Below are 27,221 nucleotides of genomic sequence, written 5' to 3'. Positions count from 1 at the left end.
GTGAGATACTTAATTTCTATGGATTGTGCGTGTAGGATTTTGAATATCATTAACTGTTTTCTCAGAATTTATGTCTATGCTATTTTCAGTTAACCAACTATGACCAGATTAGTGTTTTGTTGCATGTTTGAGATGACATGCGTGTCCGAGAGGGGGAGGAACAGTTCCTGGGACTCCACAAATTACTGGTAACCTTTCAACTGTGTGTTGATACTATATGTGTATGTGTGTGCTATACTTTCTATTTTCCACATACAATTTAAACAATAACAGTAGAGGTCCACCAGTTCCAATATGTGGATTATCTTGTCCAAAATTTTGTACATTAGTGTGCTGAATGCTTTAGATAGTTCAATAAAAACAACCAATACTACTCTGTTTTAATATAATGCAAGATTCATTAGATCTGTGAAATCTTCCAGGAGTACTACTATTTCTTTATTTTTTTGAAATTCATAACCTGTGCTTGCAGAATGATATGGAAATTGTTAAATTTTATTTAACAATTTTAGAATAATATGAAGTAATCCAGTTGAGTATCATTTTTGATATCTTTGAATCTTGTTATATCACTAAATACTCCTTTGTTGGGGTGAATTTATGAAATAAATTGTTTCCTGCAGTTTTCACGCAGAGTTCATAAAGTGCTGATTAAAATCTTTTGTCAAAAGTTTGAGGGGATTTGGACTTGCAAGCAAATTTCTGTTTATCATTTCAGACTTCAGTTTTATGAGTGTTTATATATATATATATATATATATATATATATATATATATATATACATACATATACATATACATATAATAGTTGATTTTTGCATTTCTAATCTCTCTCTCTCTCTCTCTCTATTGTAAGATAATTTCATTTTCTTTTGTACTTGACATGTAATATTGTTAGGAGATCACTTATTCTGTTTGGTTTGAGTGTGTATTTTTTATTTTTGTTATTGTTTTATATAATAATAATAATAATGATAATAATAATAATAATACTAACCAATGTCTGAACCAGATTAATTCTCTGAAACCTGATCTTATTAACGCAGCTGAAAATATCAAGCATTTTCTTTTCTTCAGCTTGCTGTCTCAAAATATCTATAGCTACATATGTTCCTGATCGTCCAATGCCAGCACTGAAAAACACACAGTTCTGAAATTATATTTAAAATGGATTTTCCTTAATAAAATAAAGGAATTTATATAAAGAGTAGTAAAAATTCATATTATTATTATTACATGATACCTTCATAGAGTTCAAAGACTTGCTCTGAGGCGATCATTACTATGCTACATATTAAGCATCCTGAAAATAATTTTAATTAGCAATTCATAATAATATGAAGCATAGTGTGACAATAAATCACAGCGACATCTTTGCTTTATTGTCATTTATTTATTTATTGCACTTACAAGTGCAAGAAAGGGGGAAGGGGAATTAAAAAACTTTGCAGTTAAATTCACCATTTGGACTGCAAAGAAATCACATTTAGGTTAGTAAATATAAAATTCTAGTCAAGAACTTTAACATGGAGTTTGAATAGCATCTGATAGATTAAATTAAAGCATATTTTTGCAAAACATTTACACAAAGCAATATTTTGATTATCTAAAAGGAAGTATACTTTGTATTATGGGATACTAAGGCAATTGATATGCGACATCAACAGCAGCATCTATATATACAATTAGATGAGCCATGAGGATGCCTCATATGCAAATTGCTTATGATTTGGAATAAAATCCTACTCACCATGAAACAAATGTACTCACCAAGTTCCCCCCCCCACACACACAAACACCTTTTTTTTTAATGATAAGTCCCATTAAATCAACAGGAGTCTCATATAGTGATTAATTATGCTGTTTCATTGTTTGGATAGCAATTTGTTTGTATGAGAACCATTCTAGGAAGAAGAAGAAGCCAATAAATAATAACAATAGTAAGAAGTATTGTAAAAAACAACATTGACTTTTTTGGAAAAATAAAATTTATTACATTTAATTTATTATTATTATTATATGACACCTCCAAGGAGTTTTCCAAACACTCATTGAGGGAGGTCACCTACTCTACAGCTCTCCATCTCCACCACTCAATCCACCAGCGAACAGCAACTACCATCATCATCTCTTGTCCACCACCACCACCACTAGTATTTTCACAGACGATTACAAAAATCCATGTCCATGATGGTATTCGAACCCATAGCCTTTTGGATGAAGAGTGGATATGTTAACCACTCGGACAACCAGGTTGGTGGAGACAGAGTTCTAGAATAGGTGCCCTCCCTCAATGAGTTCTTTGGACTCCCTGGAGGTGTCATGTAATAATAATAATAATAATAATAAATTTTGTTGTTCGAATGGCCCTTTGATGGCAAAATGAGAAGATGCATATTCTTCTGTATTTTCTTAAATTTAAAAAACATTTTGTACAGGAAGTTATTTTTTATTAAAAAAATATATATTTTGTCCAGCCTGCAGCTACTCACCTTCTAGCAAAATTAATTGCCATGGGCAAGCAGGGGAACATATTTGTTGGGTCCGGTGCTTCGGTAAAGGATTAACACAAGAATAATTTTTTTTTTTTTTGGTATAATATACTAATTGAACATCTTTATTTTTTCCTGAAAACTAAAGTTTATAACTGTGCAGGATAAAAAAATTAACTGTGAAATTCAAATTATTTCACATAAAAATAATACCAAATGGAGGTAGAAACAGTTGATGGCAATTGTCTGCCATACTCTCATCATGAGTAAGTCAACTACTGAGTGCCTATCAATTTCCAATAGTTACAGTAAAAGAGTTCCAATTGTTCCCTTTGGAGAATAAAAAGGAATTAAAGGATTTTTTTTTTTAATTTATTCATTTTCTAACCATGCAAAACAAGCTTAATATTACTATACATGGTATGCATATTTCATTTGCACTGTAATCATCTACATATTCTGGAGGATGGATCACTGGTATGAATCAAACTTTTATCCAAGTTTAAAACAGTTTATGATGTAAACAATCATATATGCTAGGGTCGCTGAAGAACGTGGCAGGTGATTTGAGCTGTGGTCAAAAAAAATGTTTAGTGTGAATTCTTTTGTGAATTATGCTACACTTTTTTCTCAGCAACACAAGTGTTCTTTAGTGGTTCTGCTTTTGGAGATTCATTGTTATATATTGTGTTATTTTTGGGTTACTGAGAAGGTGAGGTCACAGTCAGCAGCATTTGCGGTGGAAGAAAAGTTTTCGCTATCTAGTATAGTTGAATATAGCATTATATTTAGATATATATATATGTTTATATTTAGCATTTATATATATATATATATTTAGCATTTATATATATATATATATATATATATATATATATATATATATATATATATATATATATATATATATATATATATATATATATATATATATATATATGGGAATAAATTTTTAACTTGGGTATATTGTATATTAGGATAACCAAGCAATTTTATATGCTTGGTTATTTTAGCACCTAATCCCAAGTATGCAAACAATTAAGTTTGCGCCTGAAACAAAGTTCAAGTCTAAAGATGGTACAACACCAGGGCAACTCATTGTAAAGGTGGGTAAAGCTTTGATCACTATTCTTAGTATTTTCCCATAATGTAAAGCACATCTCACTAGAAGATGTATACTGCAATGCATTATGGGTGGGGTCACTACCCAGACCGGTTTCAACCTTTTTTGAGGTCTCCTCAGTGAGTAGCTAGACCCTAAATACCAAGGTTTTAGTAATACAAAGCCTTATCAACTTTACCTATATAAGTTGCAACAAGGTGTATTAAGTTTTAATAAAAATCTCTGGAGGAGATATTGATGGGAATAAATTTTTAACTTGGGTATATTGTATATTAGGATAACCAAGCAATTTTATATGCTTGGTTATTTTAGCACCTAATCCCAAGTATGCAAACAATTAAGTTTGCGCCTGAAACAAAGTTCAAGTCTAAAGATGGTACAACACCAGGGCAAGGGTCTAGGGTCTTTAGGGTCTAGCTACTCACTGAGGAGACCTCAAAAAAGGTTGAAACCGGTCTGGGTAGTGACCCCACCCATAATGCATTGCAGTATACATCTTCTAGTGAGATGTGCTTTACATTATGGGAAAATACTAAGAATAGTGATCAAAGCTTTACCCACCTTTACAATGAGTTGCCCTGGTGTTGTACTATCTTTAGACTTGAACTTTGTTTCAGGCGCAAACTTAATTGTTTGCATACTTGGGATTAGGTGCTAAAATAACCAAGCATATAAAATTGCTTGGTTATCCTAATATACAATATACCCAAGTTAAAAATTTATTCCCATCAATATCTCCTCCAGAGATTTTTATTAAAACTTAATACACCTTGTTGCAACTTATATAGGTAAAGTTGATAAGGCTTTGTATTACTAAAACCTTGGTATTTAGGGTCTAGCTACTCACTGAGGAGACCTCAAAAAAGGTTGAAACCGGTCTGGGTAGTGACCCCACCCATAATGCATTGCAGTATACATCTTCTAGTGAGATGTGCTTTACATTATGGGAAAATACTAAGAATAGTGATCAAAGCTTTACCCACCTTTACAATGAGTTGCCCTGGTGTTGTACCATCTTTAGACTTGAACTTTGTTTCAGGCGCAAACTTAATTGTTTGCATACTTGGGATTAGGTGCTAAAATAACCAAGCATATAAAATTGCTTGGTTATCCTAATATATATATATATATATATATATATATATATATATATATATTGGCAGTAAGGAATGATGGCGAACACAGCTGCAATCATAATGCATGTCACCAAGTCCTCTGCCATTTATGAACTCTATTATACGTAACATAATAAAGGACTTTGTGGCAGGTGCGGGGGGGAGGGGAGTGCGTATATGCACAAAATGCAGGCAGTGGGAGGAAATCAATGAATCAGATATTTCAATAACCACCCTAGTTGCTTTAGGGACAGGAAATAAATGTCGGCAGACGAGTAGATAGGTGTGTGGTAGGAGAGAATGACAAGCAAAGTATGAATGAGAAAATAAGAGGCGGGAATGTGGAAGGCCTGAATGACTGTGAAGTTTATGGAGATAGTTTTGATTGGGTAAATGAATGACGAGTAAGAGTCTAACTTGCAGAAAGGGATAAATGAGCTGAAAGAGGAGGTGGAATGTCTTGTAAATGAGATGAGAAGTATGAAAGACGAGATTAGGAGAATGGAAGAGATGTATGCAAGACGAATCAGAGTAGGAGTGAGAGAAAGTTTTGGGAATGATAGAAGAGGAGAGAATAGAAGCAGCAGGAGAGAGAGAGAGGGGTTTGGGAATGATAGAAGAGGAGAGTATAGAAGTAGTAGCAGAGAGGGAATGAGAGGGAGGTTTGGGAATGATAAAAGAGGAGAGTATAGAAACAGTAGAAGAGAGGGAATGAGAGAGGTATTGGAATGATAGAAGAGGAGAGTATAGAAAAAGTAGAAGAGAGGGAATGAGAGGGAGTTATGTGAACGATAGAAGAGGAGAGAATGGGATAAGTAGAAGAGAGGGAATGAGAGAGAGGTATGGGAATGATAGAAGAGGAGAGAATAGGATAAGTGGAAGAGAGAGAGAGAGAGAGAGATGGGAATGATAGAAGAGTAGAGAACAGAAAAACAGTGGAAGAGAGGGAACAAGAGAGTTATGGGAATGATAGAAGAGGAGAGAATAGGATAAGTGGAAGAGAGAGAGAGAGAGAGAGAGAGAGAGAGAGATGGGAATGATAGAAGAGTAGAGAACAGAAAAACAGTGGAAGAGAGGGAACAAGAGAGTTATGGGAATGATAGAAGAAGAGAGAATGGAAACAGTAGGAGACAGGAAATGAGAAGAATGCGAGGGGGCACTCGAATCAGGGATAGAGTGATGTCAGGAAGGCAGGTAAGTAGGGGAACACAGACAGAAAGTGTTATAGGAGAGAGAGTGAGGGATGCATGGGAGCAATCGAGGAACAGGGTGGTAAGATAGGATGTGTGAGGAGTGTTTGCCTGAAGGAATGATAGAAAGTATGGCAATGGCAATTAAGAGGGGTAAAAGGGTGGATGAGATGATTGTGATGGTAGGAATAAATGACTTGAGAGGTAATGTAAATTGGGCAGCGAGAGATATGAGATTCTTGCTTGAGGTAGTACGAAAGAATACACAGAGAGGAACACATAGTATGCATTTGCGTGCTGCCAAGGTATGATAGAGACGAGCTGAGCAGAAGAGCAGTAATATTGAATAACATAATAGCTAGAATGTGTCAGAAGAGAGGATTGGAATATGTGGAGGGCGTTTGAGGACAGAGAGGAATTGTATGCAAGAGACCGCTTGCATTTGAATGAGGAAAGGCATAGGCACCTGGAGAGATTGCTGTTCTGAAGTCAGTGTACTATGCAAGAAAACTAGAATGCCCAAGGTGGATGGTAGCACGGGTGGCCTCTTGTTGAAATGGGTACTTGGGAGAAGGGGGATGATATCAGGTAACACTGAGCCCAATGGAGTCTAGAGGGGATAATGCTGGGTATAGAAAGAGTGGCATTTTTAGCTTTATACTAATGCTAGGAGTATCTGGAATAAAGGAGAGCAATTGGGGTCACTGATAGCATCAGCATAGCCAAAGATTATTGGAATCACTGAGATGTGGTTGACAGAAGAGAATATAATAACAGCAATAGAAGTAGCAGGGTACAGATTTTTCGGCAGGATAGGAAGGAAAAGTGTGGTGATGGAGTACTGCTTATGATAAGTGACGACTTATGTCATCTAAGAGTGGAGGCTTTGAAAGGCAGCGACACTAATGATTTTTAAAGCATACGGTGTGAAGTAGAGGTGGGCAAGACAGGATATTTAGTGGGATCTTGCTACAGACCAAGGAGCACAGAGGGTGGGGACCAGGAGACGTTTAGACAGTTGAGCTTCGCAAGTGCAAGAAGAATTATTGTTATGGGAGATTTTAATTACAGCAGTATAAATTGGGGAGAGGAAGATACATGTAGCAATAAAGGAATGGAATTTCTAGAATTCTTGAGGGACAAATGTCTTAGGCAGCATGTAATAGAGGGAACAAGAGGTTCAAGAGTTTTGAATTTGGTCATAGCACCAGAAGAGTTGATAACTGAGATGACATCTCTCTCTCACCAGCTGGAGAGAGTAACCATGTGGTTTTGACTTGGAAGATGAATAGACATGCAGGAGTATCAAAGAGAGGGGAACCTGTGTGGAATTATAAGGCAGGTGATTATAATAGTCTTAGACATCAACTTGGGGAAGTTTCATGGAGGGAGGAATTGGAAGGCCAAGTATCATTAGTCTTTGCGAAATTATGAAGGAATATTTGTTAGCAGCAATGGTAAGCTGTATTCTACAAGTGAAGAAGAGGATACAATTTGGTGTAAAGTGGATGACAAACAATATTAAACAGGAACTGCATGTGAAAAAAGAGGCTATGAAAGAGATATAAGGAGATAGGCAAAGCGCAGATGCATGAAGAATATAAGATACAGGCCGGGAGAGTGACTAGTATGGTAAGGAAGGCGAAACTGCAATATGAGAAGAGATTGGCCCTAGGATTCAAAGAAAACTACAGAATTTTTTAGCTATGTGGGATGAAAAATGATTGTGGAAGAATGGCATTGTGGGATAAAAATTGGAATAGAGTGACTGATGCAGAGGACATAGTGGAATTGTTCAATGAACACTTTATTGGTGTATTTCATCCTGGAGGAGTAAATTTTAACTTTGTAGGTCTCTATCATATCTCCCCTCTTCCTCCTGTCCACCAGACTCTGCAAATTACATCTTCTCAATCTTTCCTCATACTTGACATTCCAGAGGTCAGAAACTACCTTAGTCAGTCTCCTTTCGACCCTTTCCAACATCTCTTCATCCTTCTGAAAATCCGGTGACCAAATCTGGGGACAAGAGTTTATGTGTGGCCTAATCAAAGCCTTATACAACGGAACAAGAATCTCCCTACTTCTACACGTCAGTGTCCTCCGCATCATTCCCAGAAGCCTTCATGTTGTCTTCACAATTTTGGCGATGTGTTCCCTAAATTTTAGATCCTTATCTACTATCACCCCCAGATCTCTTATTTCCTCTACCTCCAAAAATATATTCTCACCAAGCAAAAATTCTGCATCCCATCTTTGTTTTCCAAATTTTAAAACCTTACATTTTGCAACATTGAACTCACATCCCCATTTCCGTATATCATTTTACTTGTATATTATTAATATACAAGTTAAACTATAATGGACCTAAAACAGACCCCTGAGGTACTCCACCAGTGACTTTTCTTTTCCTGGATATCACTCCCCCATACACAACTTGTTGATACCTATCAGATAGGCAGTCTCCAATCCAATGCACCAATCTAATATCCAATCCCATCTGCTCTAGTTTGACTGTCAACCTATCATGAGGTACTCTATCAAAAGCCTTTGCAAAATCCAAGTATATTACTGTGTATCCTTTTACTCTGTCCAAGGAAGCAGTCACTTTATTGTAATAAGTAAGTAGATTACTACTGCATATGCCATATGCCAGATAGTGAACTCCATTTAAGCCCAAGTCTCTTGAAGACTGTGTTGACTGTTTAAAATATATCTTCATTGGTAGTTGTTCCTTTTAATGGCCAAAGCGCAAATAATTCTTCTGTGATGTTGAAATCCGCATGAACTCCTCGAATAAATATTCCTAGTTGTGCTGTATCAGAGGCATCGTTGCTGTCATCCAAAGCAATTGAAAATGGTTCCAATCTAGCAATCTTCTCTTTTAAACTTTTTTTGATATCATCAGCCATAATTTCTATCCATCGAACACCAGTATGTCTTGACAAACGAATATTTTCAAAGTCTTTTTTCTTCTCAGGACATATTATACTTGCAACATCCAGCAGACATTCTTTGATAAATTCTCCTTCCAAATGACTTAGAATGCTTAGCGATTTTTTCGCTTACCACAAAGCTGGCTTTGAAAATGCTGTGGTGCTGCGTTCTTTGCTTGTTCACCATTTGCTTATGGGTATCCAAATTCTTCAACTTCTGTATTTCTTCTTTTTGTAGTTGTCCATCAATTTTTGGGTGATCCACATATCTCAAAGTAAAGTGTTTCTTCAAGTAGTATTCTTTGTTGACGGATACGGATTCGTTGCACAGCAAACATACAGGCAAACCTTTATCAGAAAAAAAAAAATCAGCTAACGCCTTTTTATTCCCGTATACGGGGAGTAGGCGAGGCCATTTAGCCCTATCTAACTTTTGGAGACTGAGTGGGCAGTTCAATCTCCACTGGTACCAATCAGAGATAGATGGCCCAAGGCTATCACTAATTAAGCGGTACTCAGTGAAGAGAGACGGCTCAAATATGCCACCATCTCGTGGTCCCTAACCCTAATACGATATATTTAATGTCTGAAATAATGTGGGTTCTACGGTCGATTTTCTTGAGTTTACAGGACGAAAAACCCGAGTTTCCGGGAGGAAAAACCTGCTTGCCCGTGCCAGAGATCGACTAACTCGGGAACCGGTCAAAAAAAGGCTTAGAAAAATTTCCTCTAGTCGCCGACTAGACTCGAAACCAAGTCTTCCTTCGTGCGGCCAAGCGCCGTGGTTGGCAAACGCCACATCCACTGAGCTACACAGGCTCCTGGCAAACCTTTATTCAGAATAAAATAATCCTCCATCCAGTTGTCTTGAATTTGATGATTCTTGCATCTACTTTTCTTTTTTTTTGCAATAATCCCTGACATTGTCCCAAATTTATAAGCGATATTCAGAACTGTCAAACAAAACTCTCTTCTACACCACAGGCACTGAACAGAACACAACATCAATGCATGTACCGAACATAACATAACATCAATGCAGGCACTGAACAAAGCACAACACCAACGCAAGTACTGAACTGACACGTTGTAACACATTCATGCACGCCACTAGTCAAAGTGAGAAAGAGACCTTGGTTGGAGAAAACAGTGTGTTTTGCGCAAGTCATATGACGTCAGCTTAATGTGAGTTAGTAGAACACACCATGTTTTCTCCAACCATGAATCAGATAAACTTCACTGAAATAGATTAGGGTTGGATCAAAAGAAGTAGAGGGCCGGATCCAGCGTGCGGCCCGGGGGTTGCCCATGTGTGATTTAAAGTTTATTGGTGCAAGGGCAGCTGCACCAAATCAAAAGCTACAACAGTACACAAGGTAGATCTGTCTGAGTGTACATGGCTCGGACAGATTAGGAAAAAATTCATTTCTTTCTTCTGTGAAGTGCTGGCATGTCACCAGAACATGACAAATTTTGAGACGTGTTGCATTGTTTATACATAAGTGGGCTATCCTTTCCTCAGTAAATTAGAAGTGCAAAATGACTGTGACCTATGCAGAATCTAAAAGAACAACTTTCTCTCTTCTATTTCTGTGTTGACTACACTGCCAATGCTTAATTTCAGCTTAATCTTGTGCAATTTATTTGTTGGCAGTTATCATGGCTTCCTGCCATGATAACTGCCATTGGGTAATTAGCTGTGATATTATATATTGTCTGTAGTCAAACTTATTTATTTCACTTAATTTCAATGGGGGGTTAAAGGGCTTTAAGATATGTTCTCTCTTGTGGTTATATCAGTTACTTTCATATCATTTTTGTTCTAGGTGTTTATCAGAACTTTTCAGATCCCCCCACCCCATAATCTTCTCCTCTTCTTTCTCAGCCATTTTCAATCCACTACTGAATGTAGGCCTTTGCCACGATCTTCCCATTTTCCCAGTCTGCTTCTGCCATCCATCTGCCAGTTTTTCTATTTCATCTGTCCATCTTGTTTTTGGGTGTCCTTGTTTTCTCTTTCCAGTTAGTATCCATTCTGTTACTTTACTTATCTATCCATTGTCCATTTCTTGAGCCAGATGTCATGCCCATCTCTATTTTTTTTTAGAGATAGAATAACATTAATTTATCCATTAATGTTATTCCTAGGATGATTCTCTCCATTCTTCTTTCAGGAAGCATAACAGCACAATGAATGGAGGTCTTAGATCTTGAACTGTCAGTTCAGATGGATAATAATTCAGAGTGGAGTGTGTTGCTCTGTGCACATTAAACAATTGCAGGTAGACAGATAATGGACTTCCTAGTGGGGGGGTTGCAGAATGGAGTGAAAAACTGCCATGGAGAATGTCTTTATGTTGCTTCAACATAAAGACATTAAATGGGAAATGCAAGTTTGCAAGTTAAGCAAGTTTGAGCATGGTTAGTAGTTGGAAGGAGAGAAAAATTTTGATGCTGTTGCCACACTCTCCCTCAGTGAGTCTTTGGACTCCCTGGAGGTGTCACATAATAATAATAATAATGTGCAGAAAGCACCAGTAGCAATTCATATACTTTGATGATGGATAGGATCCATTCAGCAGTGTTTGCTGTCCATTACAGAACTGTAATCAAAACTTTAATCAAACAAGTGCATGATAAATGTGAAACAATAAAAACTCATATGAACCCCATTCTGTAAAAGATGGAGGGAGAAAGGATATTCAGTGCTCTTTTGCATTTTTCTCCAAGTTGTACACATGGAAAGCCACAGGGGAGGATATAAATAGTAGAAGAAATCAGATAATTTATATTTCGATAAACAAAAGATATAGAAACATTATAAAAGATGTGACAACATGTCCAGGAGCAGACTGTGATATAGATCACATATTGTTGTCAACTAAGATAAGGATTAATCTAAAAAAGGTAACTAGAGGGAAACAGAAGAAATAATGGAACATAGAGCGGCTGAAGATACCAAGTACGGCGAATAAATTCTCAAAGAAAGTAGAGGAAGAAATGAACGAGAGAAATATACAAGAAAATGATGATGCAAGTGAAAAATGGAAGATTCTGAAGGAATGCATAATTACTGCTACAGAATTGCATTTAGTCAAAAAAGAAGAGGAAAGAGAGAAAAGAAAGAAACCATGGATGACGGAAAATACTTTGAGGAAAATAACACAAAGAAGAAAGTTAGTTAATAGTAAAACAGAGGAGAAAAAAAAAGCAGTATAAAGACTTGAGTAGGGAGATACAAAGAGAGATAAGAAGGAAAAAGGAAGAGTGGTTAGATGAAATAAGTAAAGCTACAATGGCAAAGGCAGAAAGAAAGGACATAAAAGGTGTTTATAAAAACATTAATATGATGACAGGAAGGAGAAAGATGCTATGACTGGAGCAGTGAAGAATGAAAGAGGTGAAATACTGATAGAAAAATAGAAGATATTACAGAGATGCAAAGAATATGTAAGTAAACTTTACGAAGACAGGGAAAGAGGAGAAAAATCAAAGGAAAGAACATAGTGGACAGAGATTGTGCATCATGAGGGAGGAATTGAATCTAGCAATCCAAAAGATGAAAGAAGAAAAATCGCTTGGAATAGATGGTATACAGATAGAACTTATAAGGAATATAGGTGAAAAAGATATGGAAGTGTTATGGCAAATTATTAATGGAATTTATGAAGGACAAGAATTACCAGAGGAGTTTAGAAGATCAATTTTTATCCCCATTCCAAAAAAGACAGGAGTTTTAGACTGTAAAAATTTTAGAACAATAAGTCTTATAACTCACACAGCAAAAATTCTGGTGCAAATAATTTTAGAGAGAATTAGGAATAAAATAGAAAAAGAAATGAATGAGGAACAGTTTGGATTCAGAACCAACAGAGGAACTAGAGAGGCTATAACTTGTCTAAGAATTATTGGGGAGAAAACACTAAACCATGGTGGAAAGTTGTTTTGGGGATTTCTAGATTTTGAAAAGGCATTTGATACAGTGAAACATGAAAGGCTTTTTAATATTCTAGAAAATACTGATATTGACTCTTATGACTTGGAAATTTTAAAGAGATTATACTGGTCACAAATAGCGACAGTATGTGTAAATGGAGAGGAAACAGGAGAATTCCCGGTGGAGAGAGGAGTCAGATAAGGATGCAAGTTATCACCATTATTGTTTAACTTTTATAGTGAACAAATGTTTAGAGAGGCACTTGAGGATGTAGAAGAAGGAATAAAAATAAACGGAAGAATCATTAATAACTTAAGATATGCAGATGATGTAGTGGTGATGGCAGAAAGTGAAAATGGGTTACAACAAATTATTCAAAGAATTGAAAACTCTTGTAAAGAGTATGAACAAAGAATTAACACAAAAAAGACTAAGATAATGATAATGGGTAGAAAAATAGGAGATAATGTAAAAATAAGATGTGGAGGAAAGATTTTAGAAGAAGTGGAAAGATTTCAATATTTAGGTAGCTGGATCTCAGAGAAAGGACTTCAGAGTTGGACATTAGAAATAGAATAGGCAAAGCTAAATTGACATTTATGGAAACGAAGAGAATTTTAATAAACAAGAACACTAAAATAGGCATTAGAATTGGAATAGTTAAAGCAACAGTTTGGAGTATTGCAAGTTATGGAAGTGAGTCATGGACACTCAGAAAGAGAGATATGGAAAGAATTAATGCATTGGAAATGTGGTGTTATAGAAAGATGGAAAAGATTAGCTATACAGAAAGAATATCAAATCAAGAAGTTTTAAGATGAGTTTGGATGGAAAGAACACTGCTAAAAAATATTATGCAAAGAAAGACCAGGTTTGCAGGACATCTTCTGAGAGGTTCTTTGGGACACCTGACAAGAACTATATTACAAGGGAAAGCTGAGGGGAAGAGAAGACGTGGAAGACCAACTAGAGAGTGGTTTAATGACATCATGGAATGGACTGGTTTAAGAATGAAGCAACAGACAGAGAGAAATGGAGAAGAGCTGCTCATCTGCTGCAACCCTCTTGCTAGAGCATGCTACCGGATGACGACAACGACTCCAAGTTGATGAATGTGGCAAAGGAATGCAAACCCTGAAAACCTGGCTTGTTTTATTTATATATATATATGTCACCCACAAAAGGCTTCTATAAACCTATAGTGCATGCAAACTGTGGGGAAGACTGAGGAATTTTCCTTCATTTTTATTAGTTTTATATATTTCTCTGTTTTTCATTTTAGTTTTACTAGTCCAGAAATCCTGCTCTAGAGGCCAATGATGGAACTTTTTCAGGTCATTTCAGGCCTCCAGTAATGGGAAAGTGGTCTCACACCAGGTGATGAAATTCATCTCCCACTTCTCCTGCCTATATGACGTCTGCATTAATTCAATCTTGGTATCTATTCTGGGTCTGGCTACTACTGATAAGACCTCAATAAGGATTGAACCAGTCTGGGTTCAATCCTTATTGAACCCAGACTGGTTCAATAAGGATTGAACCAGTTCAATATGGACCCTACCCATAATACATAACAATCTACACTTCTTAACTGCAGGTGTAGGTTGAAGAATGCATTTTTGACAGAAGTGTACACAGGCAATGTTTTCTGTTGAAAATTTGAATCCACTGCTAAGAGCCCAAGAAGAGATGCAATCGATGATTTATAAAAGTTGCCTATCAGTAACCCTCAAATTACATGAATGACAGTATATTATAAAGTCATCTACATATATACCAATGCCTATGGTGGGAGGAAGTCGTTCAGTGATTGAATTAACTTTGCTGTTTCAATGATATTTGTGCCACAAGATTTAGAAAATAAATATGATAATTCAAGAAAAAGATTGAATAATATATGTGCAATATGTGAAATGCCAAATATTTCAACCTGAAAATTACAGGTTAACATCAGTGGCATCAGCAGTTTGAATACAAAGCAGAAGATGAACAACGAGTTATTTAATTTAGTAAGTGCTGAATACAATGCAATGGATAACAGAGGAAATGCATTACTGAAAAAAAAATGCCAGTTAATGAGGTTTGATTAGAATAAGACTCTCTGATATCTTTGATAGTGAGAGACAGTCATTCCAATTCAGGTTTGGATAGTGGAGCAACCATGTTTCAGAAAGTAGAATATCGTGGTTGGTATCAATTCCATGGTGTGCTAGGAATTATTTCTCAGATTGTTCATTGGCAATGTGGGACAGGTGTTCCTTCACTCTCCTCTGAATGTCCATTTTGTGATCAGGATGAGACAGAGAGGACTGTTTATCTTAGAAGAGGGGGAACCCATGATGATAGTTTGTTAAAAAGAATGGATATAACTACTAGATTACCGATTTTCTTGGAACCAATCTCAAGAATCCTTAAAAAAATATATAATATAGTGACTACATTCATTTCAATCAACTGTTATCACTCTTCTTAACATTGTTCAGCGAGAATTCAGAAGTGCAGAGTCAGCAAAACAAAAATGTTTATGGGGAAGGGGTGTGTGTGCAGGTATTGGCTCCAGGCAATCTAGAGGTTAGTAAGTGCAAGTCATCATATAATGCAGAATGTGGCTTGCCGTGTTCTTAACATTAGTGGGATAGTCAACACAAGGTGTAAGGATGATAATGGGATGAAAGGTGTATTGTGGTTTATATATATTTGGATAGGTATATATGCCAGAAGTATTTGGAATGAGGGAGAAGAGTTTTGGGCATTGGTTAGCTCAACTTGGCTAAACTTTTAGGTATTAGTGAGACTTGGTTCACTAAAGATGATATAGGGACATAATAGGGACAAGGTTTCAGAGGGCAGTTCATTTGATGCTAGTGAGATAGAGACCAACAGGATGAAATATATAATTGGATGGCATACATTGGTAATTAGCATAGTGAGTGTTAATGCGAGGAGGAATGGTCACAGGGTAGAAAGAAAATGGAATATATACAGCTGCTAAGAGATAATTCCCTGAAACAGTACATAATGGAGGGGAAATTAGATTTGGGAGTGCTAGATCTGGTCACAGCATCAGAGAACTTAACAGTAACTAAACTAGCCATGCTGGGTAAAGTGAACATATAATTGTGATCTTGGAGATTGCCAGATATGCAGAATTTTCTGTGAAGAAGGGGTAAATGCAGAATTACAAAAGGAGGTGATTATGACAAGTTCAGGAATCAACTTAGAGCAATGAATGGAATAAGAATTTGGAGATGAGAGATGAAAGTAGAGCATGACAAGGTGGTCAAGGGGTGTTTAAAGAAAGCAGTATCAGACTATATACCAGTCAGGAGGATAAATCAGTTAGGAGTTAGATGGATGAATAGCATTTTTAAGAATGAGTTGCAGAAAATGAAAACAGTTGTGAAAGGAGCATAAAGAAAAAGGTAATCAACATGCCCATAAGCAGTACAAGACACAGGAAAGAAGGGTGAAGGGTGACCAATGTGGTAAGGAAGGAAAGCCAAAACTAATGATGAGAGAAAGCTAGCTGATGAAGCCAAAAGACATCTCAGTTCCTTTGCTATGTGGCAAGTAAAAAGAAGAATAACGATGAAAGGATAAATAATGAGGACTGATAGGGAAGTAACTGAAGAAAATCAAATAGCTGAGTTATCAACGGATCATTTTGCAGGCACGTACCATCCAGACAGAGGTATTCCCATGTGAGATGTGACAATGACTGATGGGAGCATGGAGGTAGATGAATTGAATGTGGTTATGATATTGCAGAATCTTAAAGCAAACAAGGCCATGGAATTAGAGGCAAACTATTCTGCCTCCAGTTGGTGACAGTGATCATGCAGTACTCACTTGGGAAATTACTAAGTTTATGAATATTCCATTCAGAAAGGGTTATATGTTGAATTGCAGAGCAAGAAATTATGACTAACTGAGGTGTATACTGAGTTCAGTGGAATGGTATCGGTTGCTGGATGAGAAGGATATCAACAGTGCATGGGAAGCATTTCAAAAATACTTAAATAATGCAATATCAGAATGTGTCCCTATAGTTCAAAGAATAAATAGTGTAGGAGTGAAATGGATGTGTAATCTAATTAAGAGAGAGATTAATAAGAAACAGATTATGTGGAAAGAATATCGCATGCAAAAGGATGATGTCAGTTATGATAATTATAAGCAGCAGACCAGAAGAGTCACAGCTGTTGTACGGAAAGCTAAGTCTGAGTGTGGAAAGAGACTCGCTCTGCAAGCTAAAGACAACCCACAAGAATTCTATTGATATGTTGTATGTAAAAGAAAGAATGAATATTAAAGAATAACTCTTCTGAATGCAGATGGTATGAGGGTGACAGATGCCGAAGAGACTGTTCAACTAATGAATGTCCATTTTGCTAAAAAGCTATCAACCTGGTATATGCAACATTGAGTTCACTGCTATCTCTTCTGAAGAAGCTCAAGTGTACGAAGAGGAGATATTAGAGCTATTGCATAAACTGAATAAGAATTCAGCAATAGGGACTGATGGGATATCAGCACGGGTACTAAAAGAGTTTTCAGCGGAACTGGCTATTCCTTTGACCAGGATATATAATTTGAGTCTCAGAATAGGGAAGATACTGCAGGAATGGAAAGAATATATGGTAATCCAATTGCACAAGGGTGGTACAAAGACTGATGGATGTTATTTAATGTAACTATGTGCAAGGTTTGGAACTCTGGGATCCACAGTGAAAGATTATGTAAATCTATGGATGTGATGATAGAGCAGGGGGGGTGGACAGAGGAGGCAAGGACCTCAGGATGAGAGTGGATAAGGAGCCAAAATTCACTAACTGTATAATTAACACAGTGTAAAGAGTGGGAAAGAAAACCAACAGAATTGCTGCCATAGTGAGAACAATAATTATTGATTGAAATAAGGATGTGGTAGTTCCACTGTAGGTTGGCTTTGATCAAATTACATATAGACTACCTACACATCACCAATGAGAGAAAAAAATCTTAAGGAATGGGAGTTAAAGGTAGATAAAAAAAATCATATCAGAAATGTGGAACGTCAATTATGAGAATACATTAGTAAGGTTCGGTAGATAGAAAACATATGATCTATATTAATGAGATGTATAACCTGCTGAGAGGTATTTACCTGATATATGTCAGATAAATATAAATACTCACATCTAAGTTGTTTGTTGAGTGCACAGAAAATGATAACATTAGAATTTAAAGATTTGCATTTGAGGACATTAATAGACTTATTTTAAATGTTAACTAATGAATATAGAAGAAAAACATCCATACAGTTGAGTTAGCTATTAGTTATTTGAGGTAAATCTGGCAAAAGGTAGCCATATTTCTATAAGATATTTTTATTATCATTAAGTGAACTGTATAGGAGCAATGAATTGCAACTGAGTGGTTTTGGTGTGAGTTGCTTGGAGAGAATGCTGCTGAAAAGTAGAGAAGTGAGTGCAGAGAATTAATCTGATCAAGTAAACGATGTGGAAGAATGGGAGAGTAAGACAGGAGAGATTGAAGAGGTGGTTGTGAATGAGGTGAGTGGCATGAGTATAGAGAATGATAGAACAGGTATGCAAGACAGACAGGGAAACGGGGAAGCTCAAGGTGGACAGAGTAACACAGCATAAGAAAGGTAGATGCTCCAAGATGATGTGAATGCATGTGTGATCAAGGGAAAATAGTTGGATCTGAAGAAGGTTCAAAGATGACTAATGAGAAAAAGCAATGGCTCAAATTAAGCATGGACAGGTCACATCAAATAAGTGGCATCAGTTGAAATAGCTATAGATCCAGTAATAAGCTGCTGTGTTTGTATACAAATGCTACAAATAAGGCAAATGAAATGGTTGCATTAATTTAGTCTGTTCACTCAAAAATTGTTGAAATAAGTGAGACATAGTTGAATGAGGATGACATCCTGACAGGAATAGAGGTGGAAGGGTATGATGTGTTTTGTGAGGATAGAAAGGGTAAAAAAAAAAAAGGGAGGGGGGGGGGAGTGCTATTGATGACAGAGAAAGAGCTATGTCCAAACAAAGTAGAGATGCAAGAGAGAAATAGTGCCAGTGGTTTTGAGGCAGTATGGTGTGAGATAAAGGTGAATAGAATGAAATACTTAGTTGGATGTTGTTATATACATGGAAATGTGGATGGTAGTGATTATGAAATGTATAATCAAATTAGCAGAGCAAATAAGAAAAGGCTCTATGGTGATTATTATGGATGATCTTAACTATGACAATATAGCCTGGGATGATGAGACAGCAAATGGAAGTAAAGAAAATTAGTTTCTTGAGAGACAACTACCTCAGACAGTATGTAACAGAGGATACCCAAAGATTGAGGTTCTTGGATTTGATCATCTCATCAGGAGATATAATTATAAATGAGGTGTCATATCACCTTCCAGTTGGTGAGAGTGACCATGAAATGATTACTTGGGTGGTTGCCAGCAGTGTGAGGACCCCTGTAAGAAAAGGGTATATGTGGAACTACAAGGCTAGTGATTATGTACAGCTCAGGAGACAGCTTGCAGGCGTAGCATGGAATGAGGAGTTAGCTGAAAAGGAGATCAGTGTAGCTTGGGGAATATTCAAGGGGGGGGGGGACATTTAGACATTGCTTCTAGTAGAAGCAATGTTAAAATGAATTCCAAAGGTCAGAAAGTTAAATTAAATTCTCAAGTCTCTAATTAATAGAGCACATAATGTATGCTCCTTTCCCTCAAGCTCATAACAACTTCTCACCATCAAAACTTTAATGGAATTTAATTGTTACAACCCTTATCAAATCCAGCAGATAATTGACTCCTACATTCCAACACCTCAGGATTCTTCAATAGACTGCAGGGTTCCAATCCCTTATATTTCTGGTATCTTTGAACCTACTGGTAGAATTTTGAAGACTATATCACCATATTCTCACATCTTTTCCTATCAACAAAATTTCTCATCTGTTGCCATCTACAAAAGACAATCTGTCATTTTGTAGATGGCATCATTAGCTGGCATTTACCAGATATCTTGTGAATGTAATCTGACATACTTTGGGTAGATAGGCCTTTGAGTAGAATTAATGAACATCAATATTATATTGAATACATGAAAACTCAAAAGTCTGGTCTGGAACAACATAGTATTGACACTAAACACAGTATCTGGTGGGATGAAACTTGTCTTCTCCATAAAAGCAGTTTTAAATATGAAAGCCTTTTACATCAGCCAAATCTGAATAAAAACGAACGTCTCTCTCTCTCTCTCTCCCAAATGTTTGGGAGATTCTCATTTTATGTAACAATGAAAAATAGTTTTAATACTGATGAGTGTTTTTTTTGACCACTATACATAAGTATGTATTACGCCTCCATGGCGCAATTAAAAGAACAATGGTACGTTGTGACCTTCAATTGGAAAAGGCCAGAGTTCGATTCCCGTCATGATGGGAGGAATCTTTATATGGACTTTTTCGATTGAAGGTGAGTTAGCCGATCTCATACGGAGGTAGCAGGGTTTTTCTCCCAGAAACTCGGGTTTTTCATCCCGCATACAGACAAATCGGCCCTTCAGAACACACGCAATTTACAGACAAAAAATACTTATTGTGGTGGTAGGTGGTAGATGGCGCTGATGTAGTTGATTGGTAGTAGAGGTTCGGTAGTAGTGGAGATGGAGAGTTGTACAGTACGTGTCCTTCCGCGATGAGTCTTTGGACTCCTTGGAGGTGTCAAGAGTAATAATAATAATAATATTTTTTAATGTTTATGTCATTTTTATGTCATCTTATGTAATTTTAATATTATTTATTAATATATTAATTTCTAGATTTGGTTTACCAATCAATTTTTAATGTGAAACTGATTGTTGTCTTGTATTCCCTTTTCTTTGATTTGCTTGTTTCTATGCACTGATGATGTACTGTCATAGTGGGCAGTACTATTTTGTAAAGGGTAGGTCATGTCTTAGTAATTTATTCACATAAAGTGACAGCAAAATTGGATAAGGGAAATGGCTATACCCTCATACCACTGGACTTTGCAAAGGCATTTGACAGAATACCACATGGAAAACTATTACAAAAGTTGTATCAAATGGGAATGGATATGAAGTTGGTAGCATGAATGGGGGAAGGTGTGCTGACAGACACCAGAGAGTAGCATATGGTGGAGTGAAATCTAGAAGAATGAGGGTGACTAGTGGAATGCCTCCATGTTCTGTACTAGGGCCACTACTCTTTGATTTGAATATTAATGATATAGGAAAAGATTAAGGGGGAATATTCAGCTCTTTGCTGATAATGCAAAACTGGAGAGGGCAATATTTATTGGTGATAAAGGTGATATAGATATCCTGTAAGATGATTTAAATAAATTGGCTTTGTGGGTGAAGGATAATGGTTGTCAATTTAATGTTGCAAAATGTAGGGTTATGCATTTCGGGTTGTAAAGGTTAGATATGTAACCTTTACATGTAAAGATTACAGGAGATCGATGAGGCTACAGACTTGAGGGTCATGGCAGACAGAGAGTTGAACTTCAGAGAGCATACTGAAAAAGTTGGTAAAATAGCTCAAAGGATTACTTGGATACTGAAGAACACACTGACAAGTAATATAGGGAGGTTATTATCCTTCTTTATATGGCTAAGACTTGACTACTATATATAGATTTGGTCACCTGGGTTTCTTGGGTGATCAGGAGGTGGTACAGAGTATTCGGAGATGAGTAACTTATCTGGTGACAGGTCTCTGAAATGCTTCCTATGAGAATAGGTTGATGGTGTGTGGGTTGCAAAATTTAGTTGATAGGTAGAATAGTGGGATCATAATAGATACTTATAAGTTATTAAAGGGGCACTAAAAGATTGACACAAAGGAAATTTTTCAGTGCATGTTGAATAGAAACAGAACTAGAGGTCACCCTGGAAATTGTGAAAGAGTGTGGTAGGTTGTGCAGTGCAGACAAGGTTTTTTGCTTCTAAAATGGTGAGTGAGAGTGGAATGGATTGCAGAATTAGTTGTGAGTGCTCTGACAGTGAATGAGTTTAAGGAGGGTATGATCGGTATTGTGCATATAAAGGTTAATGTTAGTCTCCTACAATGAGTCTTCTGACTCAATGAAGATATCCCTGTAATAATAATAATGTCCTGTTCTATCCATTTTCGCTTTACAGTATATAAAATTCTTTTTTTACATAAGTCTGATTCAAGTTATCTTCTCTTCTCCTCCTCTTATTATGCTATTCTTTTTCTTATATCTCCTCTTATTATACTATTATACTTCTGCAGAAGGCATTTCATCAAACTGTCTTAATATCTGACACTCCAGCAACCAAACACTATTTTATTTACTCTTCTTTGAATCCTTTCCAAAATTCTTAATTTCTATGTGAATCTGGTGACAAAATCTGCATACAGATTTAGTCATTCATCTGTGTATATCAAAATATGGAACTGCATTTGCACTATAGTTTTCCCAACTAGATATAGCAGAAATATAAACTTTTCTATTTCTACAAGTCAGTATGTTCTCCTTGCTATTATTATCATAATCAGTTTAGTTATTCTTAAAGCTCTTGCAATATGTCTCAAATATCCTTGCACATCACCACCCACCTATCCCTTATTCCCTTTACTGTTGTCAGTATATATTTCTGGTGGTGATAAGATAGATGGCATTGGTGTAGATGATGATGATGATGGTAGTTGCAGTTCATTGTAGTTGGTGGATTGAGTGGTGGAGATGGAGAGTTATAGAGTAGGTGCCCTCCTTTGATGAGTCTTTGGACTCCTTGAAGGTGTCACGTAAAATAAATAATAAAATAATAAAATGAAATAAAATATTCTCAATGGTGCCCTTCCAAACTTCTAAAACTTACACTAGCATTGGCATGGCCTGCTCTCTTAGATAGCTTACTCAAATAATCTTAGAGAGTCCCAAGTTTTACTTCTCCTAGGTTTTCCCAACTTTGTATAATCAGCAAAAAACTGATTATGCTCATTTACACCTTTCTCAATTTCATTATTTAAGTTAAGCCTAAAACAGACCTGAGCTCTATGCTACAAACTAGCAACTTTCCTCTTCTTGAATGCTGCTCGTAAACATGCCCAACTTGTTCCATGCATATCAGAAAGACAATTACCTTTTCAATTCAGTAATCTGTTATTCAACTCCATCTGAAGCAATGAAGCAAAATAAATAAAAATTTGTCATGTGATAATGTGTCAAAAAAGTTTTTGCAAAATCTAGCTATAAAACTTCATGTGCATCTCTCCTCATTCAAAAACTCTGTCAATATGTTCTAATATGCACGGTTGATTCTCAGTATAGCAACCACCATTATGATAAATTCATTCCCTATTTATGCTTTTGATATTTAAAGTTTAGTCTTTTCAATGGGTTATATGCTGTGTATTAAAATCTGTATTTCATTGTTTTTATTTTTATTATTTATTTACTTAATAATAATAATAATAATAATTGTTATTATTATTATTATTTGCATTGCCACACTTTATGTTCAAAAGCATTCTACAATGCAATTCCTTTCTTCCTCCTCCATTTACCAAAGAAGTGTTAACAAAAAACTGCACTCATTCATCAGACTTGCACATGTTAGCATAAAATTTTGTTGTTCTGCTATGTTAGGCTATGAACTGTAAATGAAAAATCACACAGCGTGAAGAGACAGGTGATGCATATTTAAAAGAAACATGTAGTGACTGAGGTTTACTGAAAAACAATCTGTTGATAAATTTATCAGCAAATAATAGTTGTTCATGAAAAATGATTAGACATTTTCAGTAGAGTTTCATATTAAATATGTTCTAAATGAAAATCTTAGCACTGCATTTGAAGATAGGGGTGCATTACACTCAAATTGATGCCTACGTAGACTGTATTAAATAGAGCATAGGTCCGTGCAGTTAGCCTAGTGGCTTTGCGCTTCGCAACCATATGCCTGGGAAAGGAGTGTCCTAGGTTCGATTCCCGTCAACGACGTGAGGAGCTTAAGGATCTTCCTCAGCCATAACCAAGTTAGCCGGTCTTGGGCATGGACAGCAGGGTTTTTCTGCCAGTTTATTTGGTGTTTTTCATCCCACAAGCAGGCAAACCGGTCTGAGGACACACGGATTACAGTCAGGAATACTGACCCAGCTATAGGTCTGATTTGTCAGCCTATGCCGGTTCCAGAGCCCAGATAAAATTTGCGGGGGGGACTAGATGGTACTGTGTAAAAAAAAAGGGAACGTAGTATCATCACAGGAAATTTATTATTTTTTTAATAGAGCATAATGTTAAAACACTATAAAACTTGAAGGCAAGAATTCAAAATGTTTTTCTGAACATTATTATTATTATTATTATTATTCCTGATTCCTCCAAGGAGTCCGAAGACTCATCGTGGGAGGACACCTAGAACTGTCGCAGCAGCTTTTCTTTCAACATAAGTTGGAGCCTCGCAAACACACAAATGAAAGTAGAGATCTGGAGGGTAGGATAAAATCTTGATTACAATGTTTTAGTCCACCCATCACACATCCCCAGCATTGCTTTCTTCATCTGATTTCAATTTTCTTTCTGAAACTGAAGTAAGAATTGAGAGATCATCACTTCCTGTATGGTGATTATGTCAATTTTATCATGACAGACTTATGGAACTAACTGATTAGTGTCAGAAACATGTGACACATATTCTGGAAAATAGCTGGATAAAAATGTATGATAACTGTATAAAAATCCACTGCATAAAGGTGGTGATAAGGCTGTAGCTTCAAATTATAGACCAATCTGTATATCTAGAGTTGTGGTGAAAGTCCTGGAGAGATTTGGTGAGAAGTAGGATACAGAAATGGGTTGATAACAGCAGTATTCTCTGTGGTTATCAGTATGGGTTTGTTAAGGGGGAGATCATGTTTCACCAACTTACTTATATACTATAACAAGGTAACAAATATCTTGGACAGAGGAGATGAATATACAGTGGTGTACTTGGATTTTACAAAGCTTTTGATAGACTGCCACATGACGAGCTCTTAAATAAATTAAAACAGATGGGATTGGATAACAGACTTCTGTGTTGGATCAGTGACTGGCTGTCAGATAGGTATCAGAAAGTTGTATATAGGGGTACAGTATCTCAAAAGAGAAAGGTCACCAGTAGTGTGCTACAGGGGTCAGTTTTGGGGCTATTGTTGTTCAATTTGTATGTTAATGATATTGGGTTGGGTTTAACTAGTGACATCCAGCTGTTTCCAGATGATGCAAAACTGGGGAGAGCAATGCACAGTCAGGCTGATGTTAATCCCTTAGAGGACTTGAATAGACTGCATGAATGGGCAGTTAAAAGTCAGTTCAATGTTGCCAAGTGTAAAGTTTTGAGATTTGGTAAGCAACGATGGGATGCAAAGTATACACTTCGTGGGGAAACTTTAACAGAAGTAGAGTATATGAGAGATCTAGGAGTGATGGTGGACAAGGACCTGAAATTCAAGGGCCACATTGCATTGTGAAGACATCACATCAAATAATGGCAATTTGTTGTTTTAAGGATACTTGCGACATAAGACTGAATGATATAATCACGTAATCACAAGAAAGATATTTATTTAACCAAATATTTCGGTCTGGAAATAGCAGACCATCGTCGGTGGTATTACAAGAACAGTTTAAAAAATATACAAGCTAGAATACTAACAATAGATCGTTGAAATTAGAACATGCCGCGTGATGTTATATCACTAAGTATGAAACGAAATATTTTGAAGTAAAAACATGATTGAATTTGCTATTAAAAAAAAAAAAAAAAAAAAAAAAAAAAAAAAAAAAAAATATTCTTCACAATAAACCTGAAAAGTCTGGTTTGGCTCAACACGGGATTGAAACTGACCACAGCATCCTTTGGTCCAAAACGCGCCTCTTACATAGATCCCGTTATAGGTTCGAACGTTTGTTCAAGGAAAGCGTGGAGGCCTTGCTCCATCATCCCAACCTGAATCGTAATGACTGCATATCTATATCAAAAATCTGGGAAAGCCTAATCAAGATTACTCATTAATTTTTTTTTTTTTTTTTTTTTTTTTTTAATAGCAAATTCAATCATGTTTTTACTTCAAAATATTTCGTTTCATACTTAGTGATATAACATCACGCGGCATGTTCTAATTTCAACGATCTATTGTTAGTATTCTAGCTTGTATATTTTTTAAACTGTTCTTGTAATACCACCGACGATGGTCTGCTATTTCCAGACCAAATATTTGGTTAAATAAATATCTTTCTTGTGATTACGTGATTATATCATTCAAATAATGGCAATGATGTGGAGAACCCTGATATGCAGAAACAGAGAGGTTATGATTCCATTGTATAAGACCTTGATCAGGCCTCATATGGATTATTGTGCACAAATTTGGTCACCGTATTTTCATGGTGACGAGGATATGTTGGAAAGGGTACAGAGAAGATTCACAAAGTAGTCAGTGGCCTTTGGAATGTGGAGGACAAGGACAGATTGAGAGAATCTACAACTTAGAGAAACGAACTAAGTTGCAGAGCCTCGTGAATAGGAGGAAGGGGGAGATATGCTTGAGACATATAAATTGGTCAGGGATTGTTATCAGGTAGACATGGAAGAGATTTTTCATAGAATGGGAGAGGGGAGTAGAACAAGAGGCCATTGCTGGAAACTGCATAAGGAGGGTGTGAGCAAAGGAGTGAGAAGCAGGTTCTTTGCATTGAATCAGTTTAAGATGCAGTTGATGAGCATTGTATGCAATAGTGAGTACCTTCCACGATGAGTCTCTAACTCCATAGAGGTCGGGTGTTGTTAATAATAATAATAATAATAACAGTAATAATAAATATCTGGATAATAAAATAAAAATAAGGAGCAATACATTGCAGCATGCTCTGCTAGTTGCATGTGCTACATTAATTATCACATCCAATTTATTGTCATTGTACAACTTGAAACTGTTCTGCTTTTTACTTCTCATTTAAATAAAACTACCTACCTATAAAAAATATATGCATAAAAAATAAAAAAAAAAGTTAAACTGTCAATATAAGCAAAAAAAAAAAAAAAACAAGAAGAAAATGAATAAAATCAGAATATCAATCATCACGCTTTTCAAGGATTTAGGCCTAGAGTGGGCTATTCTGGCCTTAGAAGTTGTTATTGAATCTCTTTAGAGGACATCCTGGTTTTCTTTTCCCTAATGGTTTGTAATTTAAAACTTGTTTTGTTAATTTTTCTGTTTTCATTCTTTAAACATGTTTCATCCATTTATGTTTATAAATGGATCAAATTTTTTTTAAAATTTTTTTCTATTACTGATTTCTGGTTTACTTCTTTTGTGGTTGAATAGAATATGTGACACTAATGATTTTGAAAGCATATGGTGTGAAGTA

At 36.2% G+C, this 27,221-nt stretch overlaps 1 protein-coding gene across 1 annotated transcript in view; it reads right to left on the bottom strand.

Moving 5' to 3' along the window:
- The window catches only part of LOC150108517 (receptor-type tyrosine-protein phosphatase mu-like), a 1,155,664-nt gene that overhangs the window by 145,155 nt on the left and 983,288 nt on the right, over positions 1-27,221 (bottom strand). Inside the window, exon 38 of the mRNA XM_090415942.1 lies at positions 998-1,133. Within this exon, the coding sequence (XP_090272068.1) occupies positions 998-1,133 (136 nt within the window). The remainder of the gene's footprint in view (positions 1-997; positions 1,134-27,221) is intronic.

Source organism: Typopeltis vanoorti, chromosome 3 (genome assembly GCF_054136105.1).
Source record: "Typopeltis vanoorti isolate ZY-2024b chromosome 3, IOZ_Tvanoo_1.0, whole genome shotgun sequence".
NCBI classification, from domain to species: domain Eukaryota; kingdom Metazoa; phylum Arthropoda; class Arachnida; order Uropygi; family Thelyphonidae; genus Typopeltis; species Typopeltis vanoorti.
This window is presented reverse-complemented; position numbering and strand designations above follow the sequence as displayed.